At 38.1% G+C, this 26,562-nt stretch overlaps 1 protein-coding gene across 1 annotated transcript in view; it reads right to left on the bottom strand.

Moving 5' to 3' along the window:
• The window catches only part of Arid5b (AT-rich interaction domain 5B), a 183,836-nt gene that overhangs the window by 145,132 nt on the left and 12,142 nt on the right, over positions 1 to 26,562 (bottom strand). The window contains 1 exon segment of the mRNA XM_042696278.1: positions 6,135 to 6,360. Coding sequence (XP_042552212.1) covers positions 6,135 to 6,360 — 226 coding nt within the window.

Raw genomic sequence — 26,562 nt, 5'->3', positions numbered from 1 at the left:
TCTTAAAGGTCCTCTGGGCTGCTGGTTTAAATTGTTCTCGAATAGCAATGCTGGCACTTGGACAGCATGCTTCTCCAATGCTAATTGTGCTATGCTCAGATTCTTTAAAGAATCAGGGTAAATATTGCCAGAGGACCCTGTGAGAAAATCTTTTGGAAAGTATCTTTACAAGTTTTTGATAAGACTCACATGTAATTGATTTCTATTTTAAACTTAATGATATTATAAACGCTAGATTTGTTTTAGTAAGGAGACTGTTCTATAGAGACTTCTCAAAATAATCATGAATACTGGAAAAATTATATCATCCAAGAAACTTCTCAAGTTTCAGTGTTTTAACAATGGCTTAGCTGGTCCAGCAACTGAAGGCAAAATACAAACAACAAATCTTTTCGAAATAATCTGTTTGCTTGAGTGTGAGTTTTGTTTTTGTTTTTGTTTTTGAAACAGTGTCTCACTATGTATCCCAAGTTAGCCTCAAACTCTGGATCTTCCTGCCTCAGACTCTCAAGTGCTGGATTACAAGCAATTTACTACCACACCCTTGCTCAACATTCTTTTATGTACAGGGAGGGGATTTGAGGGGAAGGGAGGGAAAGAACAACTAGCTTTCAATCCTAAATAAATTATCTCAAAATGATAACATGCTACTGTTGAAAACACTTACACATTTTATTCAACAAAGAATGAGAATCCTTTCCATGGTGATTCCCTGAGAAGCTGCTTGATATATCAAACTCAGAAGTGATCTGAAATAATCATTTTAAATGCAAAGCCTCAAACTTTTCCAAGTAAGAGACTACAGTCTATTTGTAACAAACAGTACCTGAGAAGTTATATACCCAACTGGCTACATAGGGCCCATCTGATTCTGACAGATTTTTTTTCAAGAAGAAAAAAGTTACATAAGGTAAAATATATAATCAAATATGTCAATTGTGTATTATACAAATAATATGTAACATAGGCACATTACTTGAAAGCATGCAAATAATGCAGTTATTAATTGCATATAATAGATAAGTTGCTAGAAAGATAAACAAGAACCACAAGACCTTAATAGTAGTCTTCTAGTGAGGTAATAGACAGTATTGAGAGCAAACCCTGACCTAAATAATCACTAAGAGTATGTGACTAGGGGCATTTAAAATGAACAAGCTAACATTGTATCACACAGTTCCCTATCATAGAATGTTTTCCTTATAATAATATGATGATAAAATGCTACCTTAGATTTCTAAACCAAAAGTGTTTCCATAGGTATTAGGCCATTTGTTTTCCATTAATGTTCTGAAAAAAATCCAATGAAGTAAAAGTGAGGTCTGTATGACTGTCTATTTCACACACAAGGAACTTGAAAGTCTAAGTCTAAAGTGACTTCTAGTAATTGCCTCTAAGGAGCCGAGGTTCTGCTGATATTCCCATCCACTGCTTTTGGAGCCCAGACTGCTGTCTCCTCACCACAGTACCCAGGCAAGCCCCAGCAGAAGAAGGGAGAGAAGAGGTCGCTTTGTCTGATTGGTGGGATTTAGGAACAGAAATTGGGCGAAGGGAACCTCTTTTTACTAAATTCCTGCACACCTTCCACCCTCTTTTAGTCTTTTTTCTTGGTTTCAGCTCAGTCTCCTCTCTTCTTTATTCCTGTTTCTAAAGACATGCTTTGAGATAAAACCATTCATAGCTGCCTATCCACAGACAGTTTGTGGCAGAGAAATTGACAACAAGTCTACTGCAAAAATATGAAAATGCTGTTTTAATAACCTTGGCCTAAAATACATTTTGTTGTATGCCTCAAAGGGTTTCAATAAAAAGTCAACCTGTAGAGACATATTTTCTTGGCTTAAACAACAATCCAAAACATATAAATGTAGTCCAACTATAATGACATATTTATAGGCCAATAAAGCTTACACTGTAGCTTTCATACTTCACTTAAAGAAACACTGTAAGGAGCAGTGTTCTATAAAATAATTTGATTTTTTTCAAACTATTGCCCAAAGAATAAAAAACACACACACCCATAACTTCAAGATGTTTAACTGATATTATTTATATCATTAGTTGCTAAAAATCTTGTAAAATGAAAGAATTCTTCATTTGACTAGCTCCAACAGCATACCAAATATGGTTATCAGGTCCACTTCAAGTACGGTAATTCAACAGACAAAAATAAATAACTAGAGGCTGGCATTGTGAATGATTTAATCAACCCGATTCTTCTGGAAAAACAGGTTCTTGTGTTCATTATGCTTATGAATAATACATTCCTTAACCCTTCTGTTTTAACATAGTTACTTTTCTTCATTAAAAAAAATAAACTTTAGCATAAAAAAGGTCAAATAAAACATCTCACTCAATAAAAGTCACAATCTGCATTGGGTTCATATGAGACTTTCTTTGAAAAGGATAAAGGAGAGAGAATATAATGCATGTATATTATCACATTTCACAAGGTTTTTTGTTGTTGTTGTTTGCTTTTAAAGAGATTAATAGTTTTCCACTGTCCAAGTCTATAGTTTCAGTCAGAAGTCATTTAGAATCTTTCAGGACATCCTCAAATAGTATTCAGAGTATTCTTTCAGGGTGGGATTGGGAATTTTTTTTAAAAACGAAAGAGTTGTGATTTGAGTTTGTAGTTATTGGACGCTACCATTTGGGGCAGAGTTTCTCTTTGTGGAGTAATTTATTAGCAGATATACATTGGTGAGATCTTCCTTCCTTCCTTCCTTCCTTCCTTTCTTCCTTCCTTCCTTCCTTCCTTCCTTCCTTCCTTCCTTCCTTCCTTCCTTCCTTCCTTCCTTCCTTCCTTCCTTCCTTCCTTCCTCCCTTTTTCTCTCTCTCTCTCTTTCTCTCTTTCTTTCTTTCTTTCTTTTTTTTCTTTCACTATTCAGAGACAGGAAGTGACAGAAATTGGAATTTAAGGGCATTTATTTAATTATTTAATTCTTTAATTAGCTCTTATATTATCAAATTCCTTCTCTAAGAAACAACTTAATTCTTTCATTATTACAGTGTTTTTAAGGGCTCAGTTAACAAGTAATAGGATGTAGAAGTTTTATTTTATCCATAGAAAGGTGAGATCTTGCCACTCTTCAACCAAGGTGGGGGCAGGGGAAGAGGAAGGTCTTAGGTAATCACAGTTCATCTTTCTTTGGGAAAAAAACAATGAGGAGTTGGAAGGGATCTAGAGAAGGATAAACCTAATAAGTGTGTGAACTTCCATTAACAATGTGGTATTGGAGGTGGTTTCAGCGTGGCCAAGGGAAAGAGATAAGAAAAACATTGGATAGAAAAAAAAAAGTACAGACAACAAAAATGATGATGTTCCACACAGAGAAAGGAAGACCCTGAAGAAAAAGTTGCTGGGACAGGATTGTACACTGCAAAAGAAACTCCCTGTCTGCCCAGTAGAAATCCTGACAAAGGCAACTTGCAAACCTTAGATCAGGCAGATAATGGAAACTCATTACATTAAGGAAAGTTTTTGTTTCTCTTTCCACATTATTACAACACAGTGTGCATTCCAATTACAAAAGCTATTTGTCTCAAATTCCCCACAGTTCATACCAGCTGAGTAGAATTTCAAGGCTCTAAATTCTATCCTTAAAGGGGTATTTTACATTAAAAGAAAGGAAAAGAAAAGGTACTAGGTGTTTCTTGTCCTGGAGAGCATAGGATTCAGGACTTCTGTAGTCATCCTTTCCTTAGCACTAATGGTAGAGAAGTCACCTAAATGAGACCTGAAAGCTCTCCATCATAAAATAAAATAAAATAAAAACTACTACTAAGAATAATAATCTGAATCATTCAGGAAGACATTTATTAGTAAACATTCTTTGGCCTAGCCTCAGTCAGTCTGATAAGAATCTGGGTAAACTGGACTGGGCAATCAGTATTGTTTTGTAAATTCCCCTAGGAAATTGAAAGTGCCACTAGATTTAGAAGGGACTTATATGTAGATTTGCCAAGCCACCTATCAATTATTTGATTACTCACTCTAAACCTATTTCTTCTGAAATCAATTTTTTTTAAAGAGGTAGATTATAGACATTTTTTAAAATCCAAGATCAAACAGTCTTTAAATCCAAGATCAAACTCAGAAGGAATTAAGAAATTGGGTTTCTTCCTGTGCTCATTGATTAGTTATCCGTTTAAATACAAAACAACCCTGCTATAAATACTCTTGTTTACATGTGTGACATGAAGCTTAACCATCTACACATCCTTTTGTCCCCTGTGGGTTTCCTGTTTATTTTTTTTTTAACTAGTAACAGTATATTCTATAACTCAAAAAAATCAAACAAAGAAAGAGTTTCATGTTAAGACAAACAGAAGACGATGGTGATATAACTGAGATCAGAAGTCAGAAACGCCACACTTTTTCACACATCATAAAAAGTAGCCATTGTGTGTTCACAAAATCTGTCTGTGAAACAGAATATCTAAGAAGGCTATTAACAAATTTTCTGGCTTTAAAAGGAAAGCCACTGGTTTAATAATTTTCTTTAATTGTGTACATGACAATCAGGCTAATGTGTCCAAAATATTACTGTCAGGCATCTACCAAAAGATGCCAGGAAACTGTTGACTGTTTAACTGCAAGAAAACATTAATATGAGTCCCCAAACACAGCATAACTCATCACAAACCAGAATCACATGAAAGACACAGTCAGTTCCTGGTGTTATTCAGTCTCTATGCCAATTAAAATAAATTGTCTAGGTTTCTTGTAATTGTAAAGTTCTAGTTTTATTTTTTTAAAAAAAAAACAGGAAGTTGTCACACTAAGACATAAAATAAGGCTATGAAAATCAGCACTGTGCTAGAATAAAAAAGATGTCTTAATATGTTAAAAGTGAAGTTCCTCTTTACCTAAAGAGGAAGTAACTCCTCTAAGTTCGAGGTCAACAACTTCAGTTTTGAGCTATGTGAAAAGAGCCAGTCAGGGAAAGCCACAGGACCCAGAAACAAAAAAGCAAGACTAGGAGGGGGTAAAAATCAGTGGAGGAAAAAGTGTTAAAGCAAAAGAATTACTTTTGGAAACTCTTATGCCTGTCTTCACTGGGTTAGGCCTTTAAGATCTTTCAGCAAATATTAATCCTAATTTTCATAAGGTAAAACTGAGTCAGGAAGATTATACAGCTAAGCGTCAGAGTTAGTTTTCACACACTAACCAAACTACTCCAAAACCATGAATGAGTGAGTCCAAAACCCCAAGTTCTATAAACTTCAGAGTGTATGGAAGGAAAGAAAAAAATACGTAGTTGATAGTGATCATGGAATGCTTAAAAGCTTAAGGAAATCTGACATAAGTTGCCAACCAGCAGTTTCCTGGCTTTGAGCTAGTTCTCTTCCTTCACATGAAGAGACTCAGCTTCTTCCTAACTTTTCTTTCTACTCAGTGTAAAATGTGAAGCACTTATTTAAAAATACGGATCTCTTCATTAATTCAATTAATTAAATCATGTCTCCTCATATCTTGCTAGCACACTAGAAATTATGTAAGACCATGTGTTTTATTAGCCACCCCAAGACTCTACATAGAAGACCCTGTAATCCATCCCTGTAACATCCATTCCAACCTCTACCAGGCATAGCACCAATCATATTCTTTGAGGGAGAAGAAATTATATAGAGACGCTGGGTGTTGATGACTCGTACCTGTAATCCTAGCTACTCAGGAGGATGAGATCTGAGCATTGAGGTTTAAAGCTAACCTGGGTAGGAAAGTCTTTGAAATTCTATGCTCAATTAACCAGCAAATAGCCAAAAATGGAGCTGCACCTCAAGTGACAGCATTCCAGCCTTCAGTGGCAAAAGCTACGAGACAGTACCCAGGCTCTGAGTTCAAGCCCCAGTATCAGCACCAAAAGAAAAAAAAAGGGTATCATATATACATGTATAATACTTTTATGAATAATTCTATATTATGTAATAATATAGTCAAATACGAATTAATATAACATACAATTCATATTATAACATAGTAGATATGAATAATATACAAGTCTTTTAAGTTCTTATGAAATTTTCATATGAATGTCAGGGTTTCCCTAAAAACCTGCAGCTAAAGAAAATGGGTAGTTATTCCCTGAGCCCACCCCATTAGATTTCAAAGCATAAATCATATTTACCAAGGTCAGCCTTTTCCTTGAGCACATCTTTGAAGTTGAGTCCGCTGTTGAGAGTTGACTGTCTGTACTTCAGCAGAGCTTCCTTCTGTCCATTTTTCCCCAAAGCCATAGCTTTTACTGGCCCAGCACGGAGGCCACATCTCCACTTGGAAAAATCAGAATGTACCCACTTGACAAGGTCTTCAAGCTTCACAATCACCTTTTCGGAAACAGCAATGACTTCATCCTACAAGATATGGGATGAACAAAAACATGATTTAGGGCTTGGAGGTAAATGGCATTCCTAGCAAAGCCCACCTGGAAAGCCAAGTGAGCGGTTTCATGTTAGGCAAACAGACAGCATGTGGCTTTGAGTACCAGAAAATTACTAGCAACTCACTGCACTTCACTGCGAGTTACTTAAAGAATAATTTATAGGACATATTTGTTATACAGTTAGAAAGTATCCAAAAATAGAGCAGTAATTCCAACAGCCATTTTGACTGCTAGTTACAAAGCTCATTCTGCCTAGCCAACCATTTGGGTGAAAGCTAATTTTAAGGTGCAATTAATTGCAAATGTAAAAGTAAGGCTAGATGACTAATGGTTAGCCTGTCTCCATATAAATGGTCTAAGTAAATCTAGGATTCTTGGAACTCTGACTCACCCCTAAAATTCCTATGTTTATGGTACATTTTCCCTTGGCTTATACACAAATATTGAATTTAACTTTTGTCCTAAAAATTAAATAAAACTGTGATGTAATCCCAAAAGAAATACTTCATAAATGTTATGTGTTTCCCACTGAAAGAAACTTACACGTTCTCATGTTTCTCCAAAACTTTGTAAGTTGAGAAATGAGCTGAATTTTTTTTTCTCTCTTAATACATACGGGGTAAAGGGTTGAGAGGGTGACTGAGGAGAAAGTCTTTGAATCTAAGAAAAACTTAAATTTCTCCTATGGATCATAAATCTGAATTTTAAGCATCTCTAATGACTTCCAGGAAGCAACCAACTTTCCTGCCTCAGAATGAAGCCAACAAGATATTAACTAGATAGCCATACATGGAACAAAGCGAGGGCTTGTATTCATAGATTCTTTGGGAAACACTTAGGAAGCTCATCTCTCTGAGCTTTAAGTTAAATTATTTGAAGCATTTGACATTTTAACTTGAACTGATTTCTTTCATTTGTTTTACTTCACATTTCTGTAGAAAGCTTAGCTGTGAAAACCCCTAAATTTACAAAATCTTCAATTTTTTTTGATAAAACAACAACAGGAAAATGTCTCTAAGCTATTAAACAAAAGGCATTCACAACTGTTTTGGGCTAATTTTGCTGTTAAACATGATTCTTTCCTCCTTCCTCCACCTACACACCCCACTCAGGCAATCCTCCACCCACTACTATAAACAAAAAAAGAGTTTATTAAAATCATTCTCATGCAATCAGAAGCCCTGGATTTTGTATTTTTTTTAATGTTTTAAAAAGTAGGATCTAAAATTTCAGTTTTCATCTAGTTCCAAGTGCTTCTGAGAAAAAAAATTCCTTAGGCAGAAGTAAAGTAATAAATAACAATCAAAAATGAAAAGTAAAGCTTTGGTAATAAAATCCTTTCCTTTATTGTGATCAAATATGAATTTCAGTAAAAGGGAGACAAAGTGGAAACTGTGTTTCTATCCTTTACTCAGAAAAAAATTTCAATACTTTATAAACAATGGGGCATATTACAAAGTACTATTTCAACAGATGACTTCACCCAGATTCACCACGCCATCTCCTCGGAATAAAAGATCTGGAGTTGTCATGCATTGGGTAGCTATTCCATGGTGATTATTAAATGTGAGGCTGGATATTGTGTCAAAGTACATGGTAACAGCTTCTGCACAGGGCAGATCAAAAATAAAGTTTAGGATGTACTGAAAAGTAATTAAGTAGCATAAGAAACTAGCCTGAAAATTAGTGAAGATGGAATTTGGCAACATTTTGACCAAATAAGGTTTCCTAGAATAGACAAGTTTGGAGATGAGTGTTATTTTCAAATAGCTCTATGATCAAATGATTATCATTTCAACTACCAGTTGCTTCAGATCTTTTCCAAGAAATAGCATGACTAGCTCTGGCTGGCTTTCAACACCCGCCAAACAAATAGTTTATTAACCAAGAGAAAATACAATCCTTATGATGTCATTGATGAATAATCTCATCTTTCAAGATTTAGTCTATAGATAGCATCCAGACTTCTCTCTTTCTCTCTCTCTCACTTCCCCCCCTCACCACACACACACACACACACACACACACACACACACACACACACACAGAGGCATGCATGCACAAAGGCAGGAATTCACATAAACATGTTAACCAAAAGCCCAAGTTTGGATTAATTGTGAAACCACCAGCGCATTTTGCTGTGGATTCAGAGAGAAACTGGCCCTGCAACATTGTCAGATGCCAGGATTTAAAAGGAAATCTGATAAGCAGAAGAGGGAAAACAACAAACTAAACCCCTTAAAGAAAACAGCCAACACACACACACACACACACACACACACACACACACACACAGAGAAAATGTCTCAGGAAACATTATTTTGTACACACAATGGCATAAATCACATGTTCTTACTATTCTAGGCAAGTGCTGACTAAAATTCCTAATATGTACCAATCTTGGGCAAGTCTCTCTTCTCTATGTCTAAGAAAAGAATTTCAATAAGCTCATCTCATGATTACATTAGCTCTCTGCAAACTGAGAATTAGTACTGGATAAATATTGCTGATTCACTCTAATACAACACAAAAGGAGCCCAAAGAAATAACACTTTGTTACTCTATTAATGTACCTTGACTTTTCAATTAGCCCAGCTTTTTAATCAATATTTATGTAGGCTGTGTTAAGACACTAAATCTTTATTCTTTCACCAGGCTGGAAACTATTTCTGCAATTTGGATTTTGTTTCTACCTCTGCACAGGAGCTGCCTAGTTAACCATGAATCCTGTAAGTCAGAGAAAAAGCACCAACCAGAGAGCACATGGGTGTAGTCTACCCCTGCGAGTATAAAAATGGGCATTTTTATCCCCAAAATATCCAGACTTCAATCTTTTATTAAACAAAATAAAAGTAAGTCAAAAGAAGGAACAACCAAAACCAAAACCAACAATAAAAACCACTTGAAACTGAGCAGCAAATTTTTTTAGGTAATATGTGAACTCCTTACCACTGTCTCCTACCTTATTTTCAGTTCACATTTTCCTGAACAGCCTTGGCCCTGCAAACTTAACCAGACATTTATATTTATAGACACTGATTTATTCCACCTCCCCTGTGTTATTGATGGGGGCAGTGAAGTTCAGTGGTGAGTCTTATTGCCACTTAATGTCAGGACTTCTATGAGGATCTTCTATCTGCTAGCATGACATCTTGGATTCTGTGTCCTGGAGTACCAGAGTTGTTTTTTTTTTATTTTGTTTTGTTTAAATCCCCAGCCCTAAATTTTCTTGCCACATAATACTGAGCAACTTCTTGAGTCTCTCTGTGCTTCAATTTTTTTTATGGAACTACAAAAGAAAATAAAGGATAATAAACCTATCTAGTACTGCCTAGTATTCAGAGGTAGACAGAAGTGATTCAACCTGTCAACACTTAGCTATCTGTCATCACTTTTGATGCTGGTGTTTTCCGAAGTGTGTCAGGGAGCCATGTGTCCGCTGGGCCATAGGTAAACATATTTGTGGGAAAGAAATCCTGGTTTTCTGTTTGTAGCAGGGGGAAAAGTTTCCTTTGTAAATATATTTACAACAGATCACTTTGAACAAAGCCATTAAGTAAACACTGAGGAAGAGGATGAAGATACAGGGGAAGGGGCGAGGATGCCAAGTTACTATGAAAACAACTAAAATTTGGAGTCATGTTTTTTGTATCTGAGGTTCTCATAGTGGCAAGAGTCCAGGAACCCTGGGAAATTCCCAGGACAATTTCAGGTGGTCCCCAGGGTCCATGTGGTGACCATAGGGACCCTAAGACATTATTGGCTGTTTGTCACAGCAATTCTCTGGCCAGTGTACAGTGGGATTTTCCAGAGATTGATACATGTGATACTACACCACAGCAAATGCAGAAGTACATGTGAGACTCTAACTCTTTATGAAGTTGGACTATGAAGAAATTTACAAAACAACACGCATGTTTTACTTTCATTAATCTTTTTTTTGGTTTTAAGAATATACTTAATTTTCATAGAATTATGTTTCATGTCAATAATGTCCTTTTCTTGCTATTTTTTATTTTTTAAATATTCACATAGAATAAAAATTTTTGGTGTATGAGTTTTTTAAAAATAAGCTTGTTATAAATTGTTTAAGAGAAATAATTTTTTCAAAGCAGCATCTCATTATATAGTTCAAGCTGTCTATAAATCATGATCCTCATGGTTTAGCCTCTCCTGTGCTAGGGTTACAGGTATGTACTACTAGGCCCAGCACATTTCCAGGAGTTTCAATGTGAGGATAGATTCATATTACTACCATTACCATGATCATCAGATACAAACTAGTCTATCATTCCCCCAAAGTCCCTTCTATCATTCATTTCTAAGTTATCATATTTTCTCATCCCTCACCACCTTCCCACAATGGCTGATCCACTCCTGCTATGGTTTTCTTTCTTAAAAATATCATATGCCGAAACAAACCATATGAAACCTTTAGGGACAGCTCCTTTCAACTTAGCACAGTGCCTTTAAGATCCACTCATATTGCCACATGTATTAGCAGCTTTGTTTTCTGTTTGTTCACTTATTGCTAAGTAATATTCCAAGATATGCGTGGCTATCACACTCTGTTCATCATTTGTGGACTCAGGAACATCTGTTCTGTTTCCATTTGAGTGATTACAAACCCAATTCCTATAAACTCCCACAAGTTTTTGTGTAAACACATAACTTTCAGTTCTCTAAATACCCAGGAGAGGGACCAATATGGCAGTGTTTCAAAAACTGCCCAACTATTTTTCAAGTGGGTATATCATTCCCATTAGCAATGTATAGGAGTTCCAGGTGCTCCTTGTTCTTGCCAACCCTTGATACTGTCAGTGCTAGTTAGTGATGAGTAGTCTCATGTGAACCTGGTGGTTTCTGATCGTGTTGTTTTCATAGCCTTAATAGCTAATGATATTGGAAATATATTCAGGTGCCTCTTCTCTGATGAATTGCATGTTTAAATCTTTTTTTAAAAATCGGGACTGTTTTCTTACTGTTAACCTTTAAGAGGTCTTGTAACTTATGGATTCAAGTCTTTAATATATAGCTTGAAAATCTATCTTCTTCTACTTGGGAGCATTCTTCTAACAGTGTGTCTCACACAGGTTGTGAATTTGATTAAGTCCCACTAGTCAGCCTTTTTTCTTTTATGGATATGCTCTTGCTTTCATACCTTTGGGCTCTTTGGCTATTTTCAGGTCAAAAAGAATTTCTCTGTCTTCATCTAAGAGTTGTATAACTCTAACATTTTACATTTAGAAATACGATCCATTTTTATTCAGTTTTGTGGCAGGTAATGAGGTTTAGCTGAATATTCATTTTTTATGTGGATGTCATAAGAAGACGTGTGACTTTGAGTGAATTAAATACCTCATAGATACAAATTATCCATAGATACAAATATCCATAGATACAAATTATGAAACAAGCATTTTTTAACCCTCAGTAATTTCAGTATAGGATCCTGAATCCCATAGTTTAAGACCACTGTACTCTTTGACTAAATCAAGGTTATTTTCTTTATTTCCCTTAACATCTTGGTTGAGTTGGGCTTGAAACTCTCCTTTGTATTAGAAAACTGAGATAGGTCTGTGATTTCACTGCACTATTTAACTTTCATGTGTGTTTCTAGAAGCCATGAGACTCCTGGACAGGGACAGGATGGTTTATTGCTCATAACAATAATAGCACTTAATAATCCATCATTTAAGCTAGTTTTTTTCCATAGCCAGATCCTAAAAGGACACATAAAGGGAGTTATATAACAGCTGCAGTGCATTACAGAACCAAATCTTTAATACTAGACAACATATACCTGCTTCAAGGCTGTTCACTACCTAAATGTGTTTGGAATGATGGTTCAGAGCGATGGGGATCAGTGCCTTTGCTCATAGGATGCTCACATAAGCAAGAGGTGACGGGAGAACACCTGCTTGATATCTATCACTTATACATTGGCCATTTCCTCTTCTTCATTCCATTTCCCAATGGGGAGGATACAGGAAACAGGTATAATTAGGTGTAGTCTGGATCCAGATCTTGTTCTACATTTCACTGCTTGAAGAAATCAAAATCATCCTTCTTAGAGAGTTCCATGCTCACCTTTATGTGTTTGTTTAGTTTTGTTTTTTTATTTGTTGGTTATGGGCCTGAACTCTGGGCCTGAGCGCTGTCCCTCAGCTCCTCAGCTCAAGGCTAGTGCCCTACCAGTTGAGCCATAGAGCCACTTCCCACTTTTTCTGCTTATGTGGTGCTGAGGAATTGAATCCAGGGCCTGATGCATGCAAGGCAAACACTCTACCACTGAGCCACCTTCCCAGCCCCTCACCTTTATGTTTTGAAGCTTAGTTCCAAAAATTCATCCAGAACCCAGTCTCTTATCAATTAGATTGTCTCAGAGTCAACACAAGCTCAGTGGAACTATACATTCCATTTGCAAGGAACTATCTTACTTGACCTAGAATTCCTGAAACTGCTGGTTAGTTTTTTTTAGTATCTAGTCTTCTTTTCTTTTAATGGTAAACTGCTAATCTGCTGTGAACAGAATAAACATCCAGGCATAGCCAGCTTGTAATCTAACTTATGCACATTAGTGAAAGATACACCTTGCAGAACATAACCTCAAAGGGAACACATAAGGCTTTGGGCCATAAAAAAGAGAGAGAGAGAAATAGATACAAGAGACCTGGTCCCTAACAATCATTCTAGCATGAGACCACTGACCTACAAGCTGTGACAGAAGAGAGATTTTTTATTCTGAAACTGTTGAAACAAATATGAACTATAGTTTCTTTTACCCACAGCCAAATCTATGTTTATGTAGTGCACTAGCCCTCAGGAAAAAGAGCATGAATAGAATCTATACACTTTGTCCTGCCCAACAACAGAACATGGATAAGCAGAGTTACAATTGGTTGGGTCCCAGGGATGTTGAACACACATGTACAGTATCTGGAACACTAGCAGGAAGGAGAAGGGATGGAAACAGGAAAGGATAGCATTTCACCTCAATCTTGCATGAACGTGTTTAGAAATGCTTTGATTTGTAGCATCAGAAAGATGATATATGTTGGGAACCCATAACACAATAATACAGCAGGCTAGATAAATAAATTTTGAAACCAAAATAACAGTTGAATTGGTTCCCCAAGAGTCGGAAACTTTCATCAAGATGGAAACTAATAATAAGGAAACTAATAATAAGGAAGAAAAAGTGTTGTACCAAATTTTAGAATAACTAACTGCAATCACTTGACCTTGCATTGGAACAGAAGCATCGTGGCTAGGCCTATGATGTGTCTTGGTGGATTCAGGGCAGCAGAAGGACCATGTGGCTTCCAAGTCTGGCAATACTGGGCCGTCCCCTTGATTCCAAACCTCTCTCAGACACACTGGAACGTGAGGCACCTGTAAGGGCCCAGGCATTCTCGCTTTTAAAATTAGTGTGCTCTATAAAGGTTTCTCTACATGGGTATAGGGTTATCACTAAAAACCCCAGGAACCTCAGGATCCGGGATGAAGACGACCAAGGTGAAGCTGTCACCCGTCAGTGAAGAAATGAGAAAAATGAGGGTTTCTAAGGGTATATTTACTATTTTAAAAGTCTCCACATGAATCCGTCAGGATCCCAGTAAGAAGCAGTCAGAGGACTTGAGCAATGATAACCAAGGAGGGCATGCTTACAAAAGGACTGAGGACAAAGTTGGGGTGGGACATTAAAGAAGCCTAAAAGATGGACAGTACAGGAACCTGGGCTAGCAGCAGCTCAGCGGACACCTTTGAGGCCAGACAGCTTAAAAAGGGGCATAGGTAGTTACCAGGATGGGTCAGGAGCACCCACCACCAGTGGCCTGGAAGGACTTCTCAGGAAAGGAACACCTGCCTTTTCCCTCTTTTCCTTCCTTCTATGGCTAAATCCTACTGGAAATCACAAGAGGCCACATCACTCTCCTTCCAGAACAGAGAGCAGAGAGAAAAAATGACCAGGGCTCACATGGAAAGACCTTGCATAGTCTCCTTTCAAGACTTTCTCCTTGTTCCTTTCCTCTGGCATTACAGTATCCTCTTCCTCCTCGGAAATGAGGATGCTAGTAATAGTCATTGTTTTTAATGTCCTTAAGAAGCAAAAGAAAAAGTTATCAATGCTATGTTGGTTCCTACACTGGGAATTACTGTTTTTATTACTTGTGGCTTGTAGTTAAATCTTTATTGCAGAATTTGGCCTTCCATAGTGAACACCTAGATTGAAAAACTTTTATGGGAAGTGGGGAAGAGGAAGTGCAGTACTGGGGCTTGAATTCAGAGCCTAGGCACTGTCCTTTGACTTTTTCACTCAGGGCTAGTGCTCTACCTCTTGAGCGAAAGTTCCACTTGTGGCTTTTTGCTCCTTATATAGAGATAAGAATCACAGAGACTTTCCTGCTTGGGCTGGCTTCAACCCACAATCTACATCTCAACTTCCTGACTACACAGGATTATAGGTGTGAGCCACTAATGGTCTCAAGGCAGGATCATGCTGGGGCTAAAGCATACAACAGTCATGGTGCACCAACTCTGCTGTTCCATGTTAGGGGAGACTAAGACATAACGGTCTCATGGACCCAAGTGCCAATTGTAGCTCTACTGCATTTAATGTCCATGTGAACTTTGAGAATTTCCACGTTTTCATCTAAAAAAATGAATGGCATAGTTAGGATATTGCAATGGCTATGGTACAATAATCAACACAGAATAGGCATCCAAGAAATGATGGCTATTTCTATGATTATATACTAATAGCTATTTTCATGATCATATAGTATCTCTTCTATGGTAAATGAGGGACTAAAGGCTCATGGGAGAGTGGTGTTCAATTGTCTCCTCTGAACTGGAGGTGACCTTATCTCTTCTTAATTCTTTGGGAACAAATGTGTAGCTTCTGGGTATCCAGCAGGAAAGTTGAGCTGGAGACCATTAAGAATCTCTCAGCTTCACGTTCCCTTCCATTCTTAAAGCTACACTGAGATGTTAGACTTGATTCAGAAGTAATCTATGGAAGTAGCAGACAGTATTTCAAGTCCCTAAAAAGGACTCTTAAGTAGGTATGTGTTCTTATGCCCCTTTCAAAAATGAGAAAACTGAAGTGGATCTGGATACAAGCTTTATAACTCCATCTTTTTCTGAGGGAATAGCCTCTTAAGTCCTTTTGGTCAATATTCATACACTACTCTACTCATTACCCTATGATAACTGAACTTTCTCCATCTGCCAATTCTGTAAGATGGTTTGGATTTACACTCATTTAACAACAAAAGTGATTTTCATTGCTAGCTTTCATAATTTAAGTTCATCATTATGAAAACAAATTCTACTAGTCAGACTCAGAATATACATTTGTCTGCTAGTTTAAAAAATGAAGAAATTTCTGTTGAACCAGAAAAGATCATTTATTAAGTATACTAAGATTTAATGTGATAAAACACTTTTGCCATGGAGGTTCATAAGTGCATTGAGTTCCAATTTCCTTAGCTAGCCCCTCCTCTTCCAACCTTTCCCGTCCATGTTGTTAGACATTTGGGTGAAGCCCATGGCCTAATAAATTCTGGAAATCTATCCTGGCACAATTAGAGGGAGTAAGCAAACAGAAGACAGCTCTAAGGCATGAGTTGTCAGATGTAATGTGACCATCCTTCATGGGATGGCCAACAGCGTTTGTGTCTCAAACAAGTCATTCAAAAATCCTAAATATTTTATGTTCCTAAATACATTTTTAATACATGCTAATCTAAAACCTGTTAGGCTATAGCCTGCTTCCTGGACCAAGAAACCATTTCCAAAAAAAAGCCCCCAAAATATCCTCTCATTAACACCCAGATCTTTTTGTTTTCTCTTAAACAGAACATACACAATCCTTTTTACTTTCCTAAAATTAAAGACAATGTACACCCAGAACAAGAAATTATGTTGCAGTGTCCTAGATATTTGCTCTCTAAACAGGAAAGCATTTGATACATAAAGAAGATTTGGCTACATTTGGCCAGATTAATTGGGTGTTCACTCCACAGTCTATGCTTTAAAACTAGTTTCAGGTTGTCATAGGAAGAGCTAGCTTGGCACTCAAATACTTAGCTCTGGCCACTAAAACATGAACAAAAGATGATAAATGAAGGCTAAGTGCTGGTGGCTCACGCCTGTAATCCTAGCTACTCAAGAGGCTGAGATCTGGGGATCATCTCTCAAAGCCAGCCTGGACAGGTTTAACTCCAATTAACCATTACAAAGCCAGAAGGGGAGCTGTGGCTTAAGTGGTAGATCACTAGCCTTGAGCAAAAAAGCTTAGGCACAATGCCCAGGCCCTGGGTTTAATCTCCAGGACCAACACACACACACACACACACGCACACACACACACAAAATAAATGAACCCAATTCCAGTGTTACAACTCAATTTAACTACCTGTAAGGACACTCTCTACAAACAAAAACAATAACAATAAACCCAGACTCAATCACCACACAATCCAGCTGTTCTATCACACTAATGACTCTAAACTATTACTTTTACAACTCCTGGTTTTGTTTTTTTAAAGTACAATTTGCAAGCACTGGACCCTCATACTCAGGTACCCAGTTCAGCTGGGTCAATGCTGTATAACGACTCACAAAACAAAAAGTCTTGTCCTTGTTGGCCTATGATCATGGTATAAGACAGCCAAATTACTAAAGCTTATATTGGTCATCTGTCATGAGTTTTCATATACTATTGTCATTAATAAGGAAAACAGAATTCACATCACTGAAATACCATTCACAACACCTTCATGCAGAAACTAAGGAAATCTTCCTCTTTTGTGTAGCCCATTTAAACATAAACATCTGATTTTAGCCATGCTCCCTCTGTTAAACTTTTCTTTTCCTCTGTTCACTTAGCACAGTTCACATTATTATCGTCACATGTACAATGGCAGTGGAATAATTTGAGACCCACAGCTTTATTTAATAATGTAATTATCCTATATTGGATTACTTCAAGGGGCTTTGTATTTTTAAGTTTTAGCTTTTCCTCTACTAGTGAGATATTCTGCCATTGCAAATGATTCAGGCTTCAATCAAAAGCCCAACACTCCGTTTGGAAAAATATTGAGTGTTTTTTTGAATGAGCCAGGATTAACGCAAGAGCCAATTTGCAACCACAGTTGGTGACCTTTCTACTCCTGTTCAAAGACTGTGTGTGAGGGAGAAGCAACAGAGGGTGGACTCAAGCAACTGTAACCATCTAATTCCAACTCTTTTGCAACCTCAGGAAGGTTTAAAAACCAAAGAATAAAGCCTAGGTTTCCCAAAATAAACTTCCTAAAGGTGGGGTGGAAAACATATTTGGCTTTCCATGCCCAATATCTTCATGGTAGAGCTTGGGAATAAATGAACGAAGGAGTGAATGAATGCTACTGGCCACTCTGACAAAACAGTCACAGAATGAAATCCTGAAGATGCCATCCTTGTACCCTTAAGACATTCACAAGCCAAGCTTCATCCAACCCTGTCAGGAGAGATTTTGTTCTAGTCCTTTCTCCAACTCAATTCAATCTGATCCAGTTAACTAGTCTGGACTCTTTGCTATGTACCAGGCACTGAACTGAGTCTTACTTGGGAAATGAATATTACTTACTTTGCAGTGCTCTTCTACTATGCTCTAAACATCTACCCTTAGCTATGCTTAGCAAGAGGAAGCGTTACAGAGCAAGTCTCTGAGTCATGCAATACCAGTCTAATGGGGAAGATGGACAGTAAACAGTCAGGCCTTAGCTAAATATCATTTATATAAGGGGAAGTAGTTGTGAACAATTGTATTCATCCAACAAATACTGAGCATCAACTAGGTGCTAAGCACTGGTATTACAGCTAGGAATAAAGGAGACCAAAAAGACTTCCTATTTTACTGATGGCCATGGTTAGGTTCGTATGTATAAATTGGGGGAGAGAAAGAGGAGAAAAGTACCAGATGGTAAACAAAATTGGAAGCAAAGGAACTAGAAGAGATACAAGAATAGAATGAAGGATAGTTGAATGGTCAGGGAAAATTCTTGGCAAAGGCAATTCAGCATACAAAGGCATGTGGTACACTGTCCAATTCAAAGACACACACACACACACAAAAGCTAAAGCAGACAACATGCCCCATCCACAATACATTTTGTAGTTGAGGTACACACTTCAATTTGAGTCCCAGCCCTTTTTCTCTAAATTCATATTAGGTTTAACATGAACACTATGTCATGAATCCATTTCCATTATTCCAAACCGACCACAAGCACTTTTCCTCAAGCCTTTACCTATATATGTCTTTTGAGCACTTTGTTGAACACCACGCTGTCTCCTTCCGAAAAGAGAAATAGATCGGTTTGCCCATGAAACAGCTCATTTCCACAGAATTTAAAAGTTGGCAGGCCAGCTGCTCTCCTGACATATGACTAAGGTCCAAGGGCAGCTAGGAAAGGCTCAGTGAAAAGACAAATCAGGTTCTTAAGATTTTCTTTAAAAGACAACTTGATTTAATGCCCCACCTGAGCTATGTATGCACGAAACATTTTTGTTTTCGTATGCAGTAAGAAGCCTGTTTGGACTAGCTACAGGTCCCTCCCACTCTTTCTTTCTGCGGATTTATCATCATCCCAGACACAATGGCCTTTCTGGCAAAACTCTCCAAATTCATTGATCAAGACATTAGGTTTAAAAAGGCTCAATATGGCTTGTTGACATGCTGTAAGACTAACAAATCCTTAAAAGATTAAAGCAATCTGCTGTCTACTGTGTATGTCATCTGTAATTATATGCCCAGAAGAGAGAGGAGGTGCTTTGGAAGAACTGCCCAAGGAGACTGCATAATAATAAAAGGGGAGAAAGAAAAAACAAGAAAAGAAAGACAGAATAAGAATACAGTCAATGTTCATTAGATGAGCTTTCCACTACATTGATGGGCTCTATTGTTGATTGTAGTAGGCCCCCCTGTAAGATGGCCCCCAAAGATTCCTCAAGTTCTTCTATCCACAGTCTGCCATAACTTCTTCTTGGTGACAGATTAGAAACAATGTCTCACTTCTAACAAACAGAATAAGGCAGAATCAGATACTACTTCTCAGGTTAGGTTAGACTATGGCTCTCACTTGGCTCTACATTCTGAGAGAGACTGCCTCATTGAGGAGCTGGTGTGTCACACCAAGGGATTGAGGTACACCAGTACCAATAGCTCCACAGGCCTGAGACCTGTCATCAAGTAGGGGCATGAGCTTGGGAAGAGTCCCTCCCCAACAGAGCTTTGAGGTGACAGCAGCCCAGGCTGAAACTTTAATTACAGCTTTGAGAGACAACCCCAAGACACCAGAACTCAGCCACTTTCAGAACCATGACCCAGAGTTACAGAGAATAAAAACTGCTCTAAGATACTACAATAGGAGCCATTTGTTATGCAACACTAATAGATCACTAATACACCAAACTTCAGCATGGGACCCATTTACTTACACACCATTGTACAACAAGGAAATAACATCTATGAAATAAGATGCTAACGACTACTTTCAGCTATGCCTGGAAAGTAGATTACTTTCTGCCGAGAGGGTGACAAGCCAATAGAAAAATGCTTCATGCAACTTCCTAAGTCTCAAATCAGCTGCATGTTCAAGAGATGTTTTATTTTGGGGACATTCACAGGCACTTCCAGGAACTATTTACCAATGTAAATATGCCTTTCAAGATGAAAAGGGCAAAGTAAAATATAATATTGTCAAGTACAACTAACTTGCATGTTTTACAAGCAACTAGAGAGAAAGGGAATAATCTTATTCTTTTCTTTGTGTATACTAATAAATAGTGAATGGACTTAATTTAATAAAAGGTTGGAGTCAAACAACAAAACAAAACCAAAAAAACCCCACAAAACACCCCTCTAGTTAAATTAGAGCCAGGAGGTGAATCAAGCCTGTAATCCCAGCTATGCTAGAGGGAGAAATAAGAGGATAGAGGTGTGATGCCATTCTAGGCAATAAAGTTAGTATTTCAAAACACAAACTGGATGTGAGAGTTTGCAACTGTAATCCATGCAAGAGATAGGATGGTGGTCAGAAATCAGCCTTCAGGAAACATTTTCTATAAGCAGAAAGGGTATAGCTCCAATGGCAGAGTGCCTTTCTGCAAGCATGAGGCACTGAGTTCAAACCACCATCACAGAAAGAAAGAATGAAAGGAAGAAAGAAAGAAAGAAAAAAGGAAAGAAAGGAAGGAAGGAAGGAAGGAAGGAAGGAAGGAAGGAAGGAAGGAAGTTACCATTTTCAATGGCAATACTGTACTATGTTGCCCTAGGCTACCTCAGAATAATTCCAAACTTCATAAACCTCATGTCTCTTTTCCTCTTTCCACCCTCAAGAATCATTTTCTAAGAACTCCGGGCACGGCTGACCAGCCAGAATACACAATCTACAATTTCTACAAACACACAACTGTACAATAATCATGGCCAAAGTTCAAGCAAGGTTTCTTTTTGCTAAAAAGAAAAGAACAGGGGAAAAGACAAAAAAAAAAGCTTTTAAATCCTCCTCCCAACAAAAAAAAATTAAGACAACTGAGAAATCTCAGTATTTGACACAGTAAGAATGCTTTCAGTCTGTTACTTTAAGAGGTCACCTAAAGAATGCTAGGGTCAGGCATGATCTGAACACCTGCTTGGCTGTCTATTGAATTACTGATCTAATAACATCAAAAATATGGAAGAAAGGATCTATACTGAAAAGGAAGAATAATACTTATTTTAAAAAGCAGAGCCTGTTGATAATTTTAAAAGGCACTACCATTTTCTGTGAGTCATACAATTTGCATTAGAAAATATCCTTGGTGGGTTTACTAGAACCTTCTTTTGGCCTGCCCTGAGTCAGAGATGCTTATTTTACAACCCAATCCATTGTTGCTGAACACATATTCAGCCCTTAGGAGCACAAAACACAATTAGACTATTATGGAGAATATTCACAAGAAACAAGGATGGAACAGATTACTTCACTTAAGACATAGAAAATTCAATTAGGTTCTGTATTCATAAGCCATGTATTTTGGAAGGATCTGGTGAGGAGACAGTACTGCAGCAATGTTTCCATCTGAATTCTAGTAAACTGATATACACTATGGGATTAACCCAAAGCAAAAGGATTTAATGGCCCAGCAGGCAGTCTCTATTTTGAAGATTCATTTTCTAAGATCTCCCAGACATTTGGCTGGGACCCTTCCCTTTACATCCTTTTGCTGGATGTGTTTGTTATCTTGGAAAGACTGAAAACTGGAATATACGTCTTCCCCCACGCCACCACTACCGCCATAGAGGAGGAGGAAGAGGAAGCACTTAGGAAATGCAACCAATTTTGAAATTAGGAATGTTTTAAGGGTAAAAAACAGGAGAGACTTCTCTTTTTTTTAAGGGAGGAAAAAGAGGGCAAATTTAAAGTAAATTCAATGTATGTACATTCAGCACATCAGCACCAGGCTTTCTGGTGGTTGTATCATCTGTTAGGGATAGGGAGGAGCAACAGGTCTGAATTGCATTTGCCATATTGAGGAAGAACATCTGGAATGCAGGTTTTGTCCCTTAAGTCCATCATCTTCCCATCTCATTTTATTTTGTTGTGGCTGATGGCACAGATGCCCAGGGCAGATCCTTTAAGAGTTCAATGGGCCAGAACAGAATGGGTTTGAACGTGTCCCCTTCACTGTCACCGAAAACCTCAACCATGGATCAAAAACTTTGTACTTAATAAAACTCTTGAGAGAGACCAAAAACCAGGAAGCTTAAGTCTTATTTAAAATGGTGGTTTTCTTAGTTATTCTTTTTCAAACAATGGCCCAATGACTCAACTAATAAATTACTTATAAAGGAGCTAGTAACATGTTGCCTAGCACCATGGCAGACTTCAAAAGCTAGGATTTGGTCCTTAACTAAAAAGAGCAGTGTGGTTAAGTGACATAGACTAGGGGCCTGGGATAAGCCAGTTCCTGGCTTGGATCCCAATACACTGTATATCTCATTCATCCAGCCATATTAACCCATTTCACAGATAAGAAACTAAGAGTCCAAGAAGAGGAAGCAAGTTGGTCAAGATGACCCACAGGTACTGACTGGCAGAATAAATAATCACACTTTATTCCACCAGACTTCCACAATAAGCATATATATTATAGCTAGAAAGAGAATTACAATTACACAGATGTGAAATTATTTGTCAGCATAGTCTTGCTTTTCTCTAAATCTATGTTCTCTTACCAAATCAACCCATATACATTACTATGATTCCTTCCTACTTGGCCATGACTGGCTTTCTGTCAAGGATTTTCCCATCTCACTCAATGAATTAGATGTTTCTACCCATGAAAGCTCTTGTATTTTATGGCCCCTTTTACCACATGCTCTTCTTTTCCAGATACTTTTCCAGATTTCAGCTGTGGCCAGCTGTACACGCATATATTCCTTCACATCCCAGTTTCTGGACCCTTCCTTACACCTAAATGTGGGTCTCAAGCTCTTTTGAGCATCTGTTCCTACCATCTTTCTAAACACTGGAACTTGCCTACTGAGAATAGCATGATGCTTTAAATTTTGTGCTGATCCCACCCTTTCTCAGTTGCTTCTTTAAGACTAACAGGTTCCCAACCCAGTTGCCCCTCAGTAGATGAATGGATCAAGAAAATGTGTTATATATATATATATATATATATATATATATATATATGCCTCCATCAGAAAGAATGACATTGCCCCATTTGTTAGTAAATGGAAAGACTTGGAAAAAATTATATTAAGTGAAGTAAGCCAGGCCCAAAGAAACATAGGTCCCATGGTTTCCCTTATTTGGAATAACTAGTAAATGTCTGAGTCAAGCAGAAATGGTCAGATAAGTTGATGTTAGGGAAATGAACCCTAAGAGAAGTATTCAAATGTTTTTTTTTTCTTTCATGCGATTGTTTCTAACATATTTATAAGATGATTTCTTTGTTGCTTTGTATGTCCCTCCCCCACGGTATCCCCCCTGCTTTCACTGTATATGATGTTGGTATAATTTGTGGAGGGGAAGGGAAAAAACAAATCATTAAAACAGGGATACAGGGGGACCCATTGCAACAATGATATGTACAAGTCATTATGTCAAAAAATGAACTTTCCAACTTTTGTGGGGGAGGGGGGAAGAGGAGGATTCGGTGGGGGCGTGGAGGATGGGAAGGGGAAACAAAGGAGGAGGCTACAATGCTTGATAAGAAATGTACTCATTATCTTGCCCATGTAATTGTAAACCCTCTGCACAGTATTTTCACACACACACAAAAAAAGACTAAGCGGTTCCTTCTGTGTTTTCTGTTGTTGTTTTAGTTGGTTCCTCCCCCACCTTCAGTACTAGGGATGGAACCCAGGATCTTGTGCAAAGGTTCTTCCATTGAGTTATGTCTCTAACCCTTGAATTTCTGAGATAAGTGCTGGTTGTGTAGCTCAAAAGTGGGCCTAGTACTCTCAATCCTCCTGCTTTTGCCTCCTGAGTGTGAATATTACAGGTGTGCAGACCTGGCACTCTTGCTTTAATTACATAAACTGGGCCAAATATGAGAACATTATAAAAAAGTGTAATAGTCCAAAGTTTTGCAAGGTGGTAGCCTGTGGGCTACATCTGGACTGAAGACATTTTCTTTGGCCTATGTAGAGTATTTTAAGAATTGGATCAAGTAGCCAACTAAAATGACACAAAAACCTGGATTCCTGGATTCTCTCAAAAAACGGAAAAGATTTGACAGCTTATATTGGTAGACATTCCTGCCTGGCAATGATAAGACTTCAAGAATAATACGCTGTAAGATGCACCTCAAAAAAGGCATTCAGTTCCCAGATTCCCCGCAAACATCATATTGTCTCCCAGAACTGGATGCCTTCATCACTGGTCTTACCAGCACAGCCTAGTCAATTCTCCAGAGTCCTGCCCCTTCCTCACCTCATGTGAGGAGGTAGATTTTTAAAGGAAAAAAAAAGTTTTTTGTTTTATTTTGAGACAGAGTCTCTCTGCGTACTCCAGGCAAGCCTGGCACTCCCACAGAGTCCAGGTTGCAATCCTCTTACCCCAAACTCGAGTGCCAGGAATACAGGAGTGAACCATGGTGTTTGGTAAGGAAGCAGTTTTGAATAGGCCCTTGAGAGATGGATACTGCTGTTGGGCTGCCTCACTTCCTAGAGTGGAACTTCAACTAATTTGATCCCCTTTTTCTGATGTCACCTGCTTCCTGTACTTGGAACCAGGCCAGCATAACATTTCTGCCATCGGCATTTTCTGTTCTTTGGAATTGAGACACTTTGAGTTCCCATTTAGCCTCTCTTTGCCATTCACCTGAGGAATAAAGCTGGAGAGCTGGACAATTTACCTCCCTGCTCAGCTGATGCTTCTGCAAAAAGGAGTTGACAGCAGAACTTTCCACATGGCTTAGAGTTGTGAGGAATAAAAGGCCACGTAGAAAGTTGTCAGCACCTAGTGTTACAATTAACTTTAATAGCACTGTTTTAAACCAGGAATCGGCAAACATTTTCTATAGAAGACCAGATAGCAAGTATTTTAGGGTCTGTGTGTCAGCTAGTCTCTGTCGCCATACAGTGTGAAAATGGCAAGAAACCTTTGTAAACAACCGAGTATGGCAAAGAAAACATTATTTGCAACAACTCTATTTGTAAACAACTGGGTGTGGCTAATAAAACTATTTGCAAAGACAGGCCACAAGCTACATCTGGTACAGGGGCCTTGATTTTCCTAGTCTTCTACTGTTTTCATAGCCAAACAATGTAATGATATTCACAACAATAGATGTCTTCAAAGGGCACCAGGAGGCACCTGATCATGGGATTCATAAGGTCAGTCCCAGACCAAAAGCCATCATGTCTTGTATAGAAGGCTCTTCCCAATCTATAATCCATAATGCATTGAGACATTAACTCAAATGTTATTTCTTTCAAAGTGACTTCCCAGACCTTCCCAAGATGACCAGATACTCTGTCATCGATACCTGTGTTTTCCTTTCATCACTCTGACCTTACCACAGAACAGATCCTTTAAGAAAATAATTTGATTAAATATGCGTTCTCTCCAAGCTCCGGGGCAGGATCTGCTTGGATTTCCACTTGGTTCTTCCAGGGCCCATCACTGGGCTTTGACATATAAGGCTATGTTACTTTAGAGGTGTTGAGGTAAAGACTCCTGGCCTCTGAAATGTGAGAAAGACACCCCTACTGGGCTCCAAGGAGTCCTTTTAATTTTATGACACAGGTGCACCGTATTACCATTGACATGTAATAGTCAACTAGTAATTTGGCTCTAAGTTACTAGAGGCTCACATAAAGAGTAGGTCAGGGTATAATCAAAGTCCCAAATTTCAAGCCAAGTATATTCTACAGTTATAGAAAGTTATCAGGAGCAGGCCCAGAGTTCAAGCCCCACAGCCGACCAAAAAAAAAAAGAAAGTTATCAGGAGGCACCCATGAACAGCACCTGTTGATGAAATTGGGGAGAGCTTCATTTCAATCCTGTCTGAGTCTCACTTACATGTGACTCAGGTGAGCTACTTAGCCTCCTGGTTCAGCCCCATCATTATAAGAGATGGATTTATCCTTACAGAATATCTTCAAGGACTATGTATTCTATTATATTTAATTTACATATTAGTACACATACAATGCCTGACCCATAACAGTTCTAAGAATGGAAAATGTATTGAGATTGACTTCACTGAAAACACTGTGGATGAAATTATATGGTTTGGGAAAAGAGAAAACTGAAGTTTCTCTCTGGCTTGTGTACACATAGAGAAGGGAGAGGAGAATATTCTAGAAGGAAGTATGAACATGATTCCAACACTAAGATGTATGGAGATAGTTTAATACCCATTTTAGACAAACCAAACAAATTGCTTCTTTTCCTTTTTCTAAAATTATTTTTGGCTGGTCATGGGGCTTGAACTCAGAGCCTGGGTTCTGTCTCTGAGACACTTTGAGCCACAGCACCACTTCTGGTTTTCTGGTGGCTAACTGGAGATAAGAATATCACAGACGTTCCTGCTGGAGTTGGCTTCAAACCTCTTCACATCTCAGCCTCCTGAGTAGCTAGGATTATAGGTGTGAGCCACAGGCATCCCACACAAATTG

Source organism: Dipodomys spectabilis, unplaced genomic scaffold (assembly GCF_019054845.1).
Source record: "Dipodomys spectabilis isolate Male_0828 unplaced genomic scaffold, ASM1905484v1 ptg000207l, whole genome shotgun sequence".
NCBI lineage: Eukaryota > Metazoa > Chordata > Mammalia > Rodentia > Heteromyidae > Dipodomys > Dipodomys spectabilis.
This window is presented reverse-complemented; position numbering and strand designations above follow the sequence as displayed.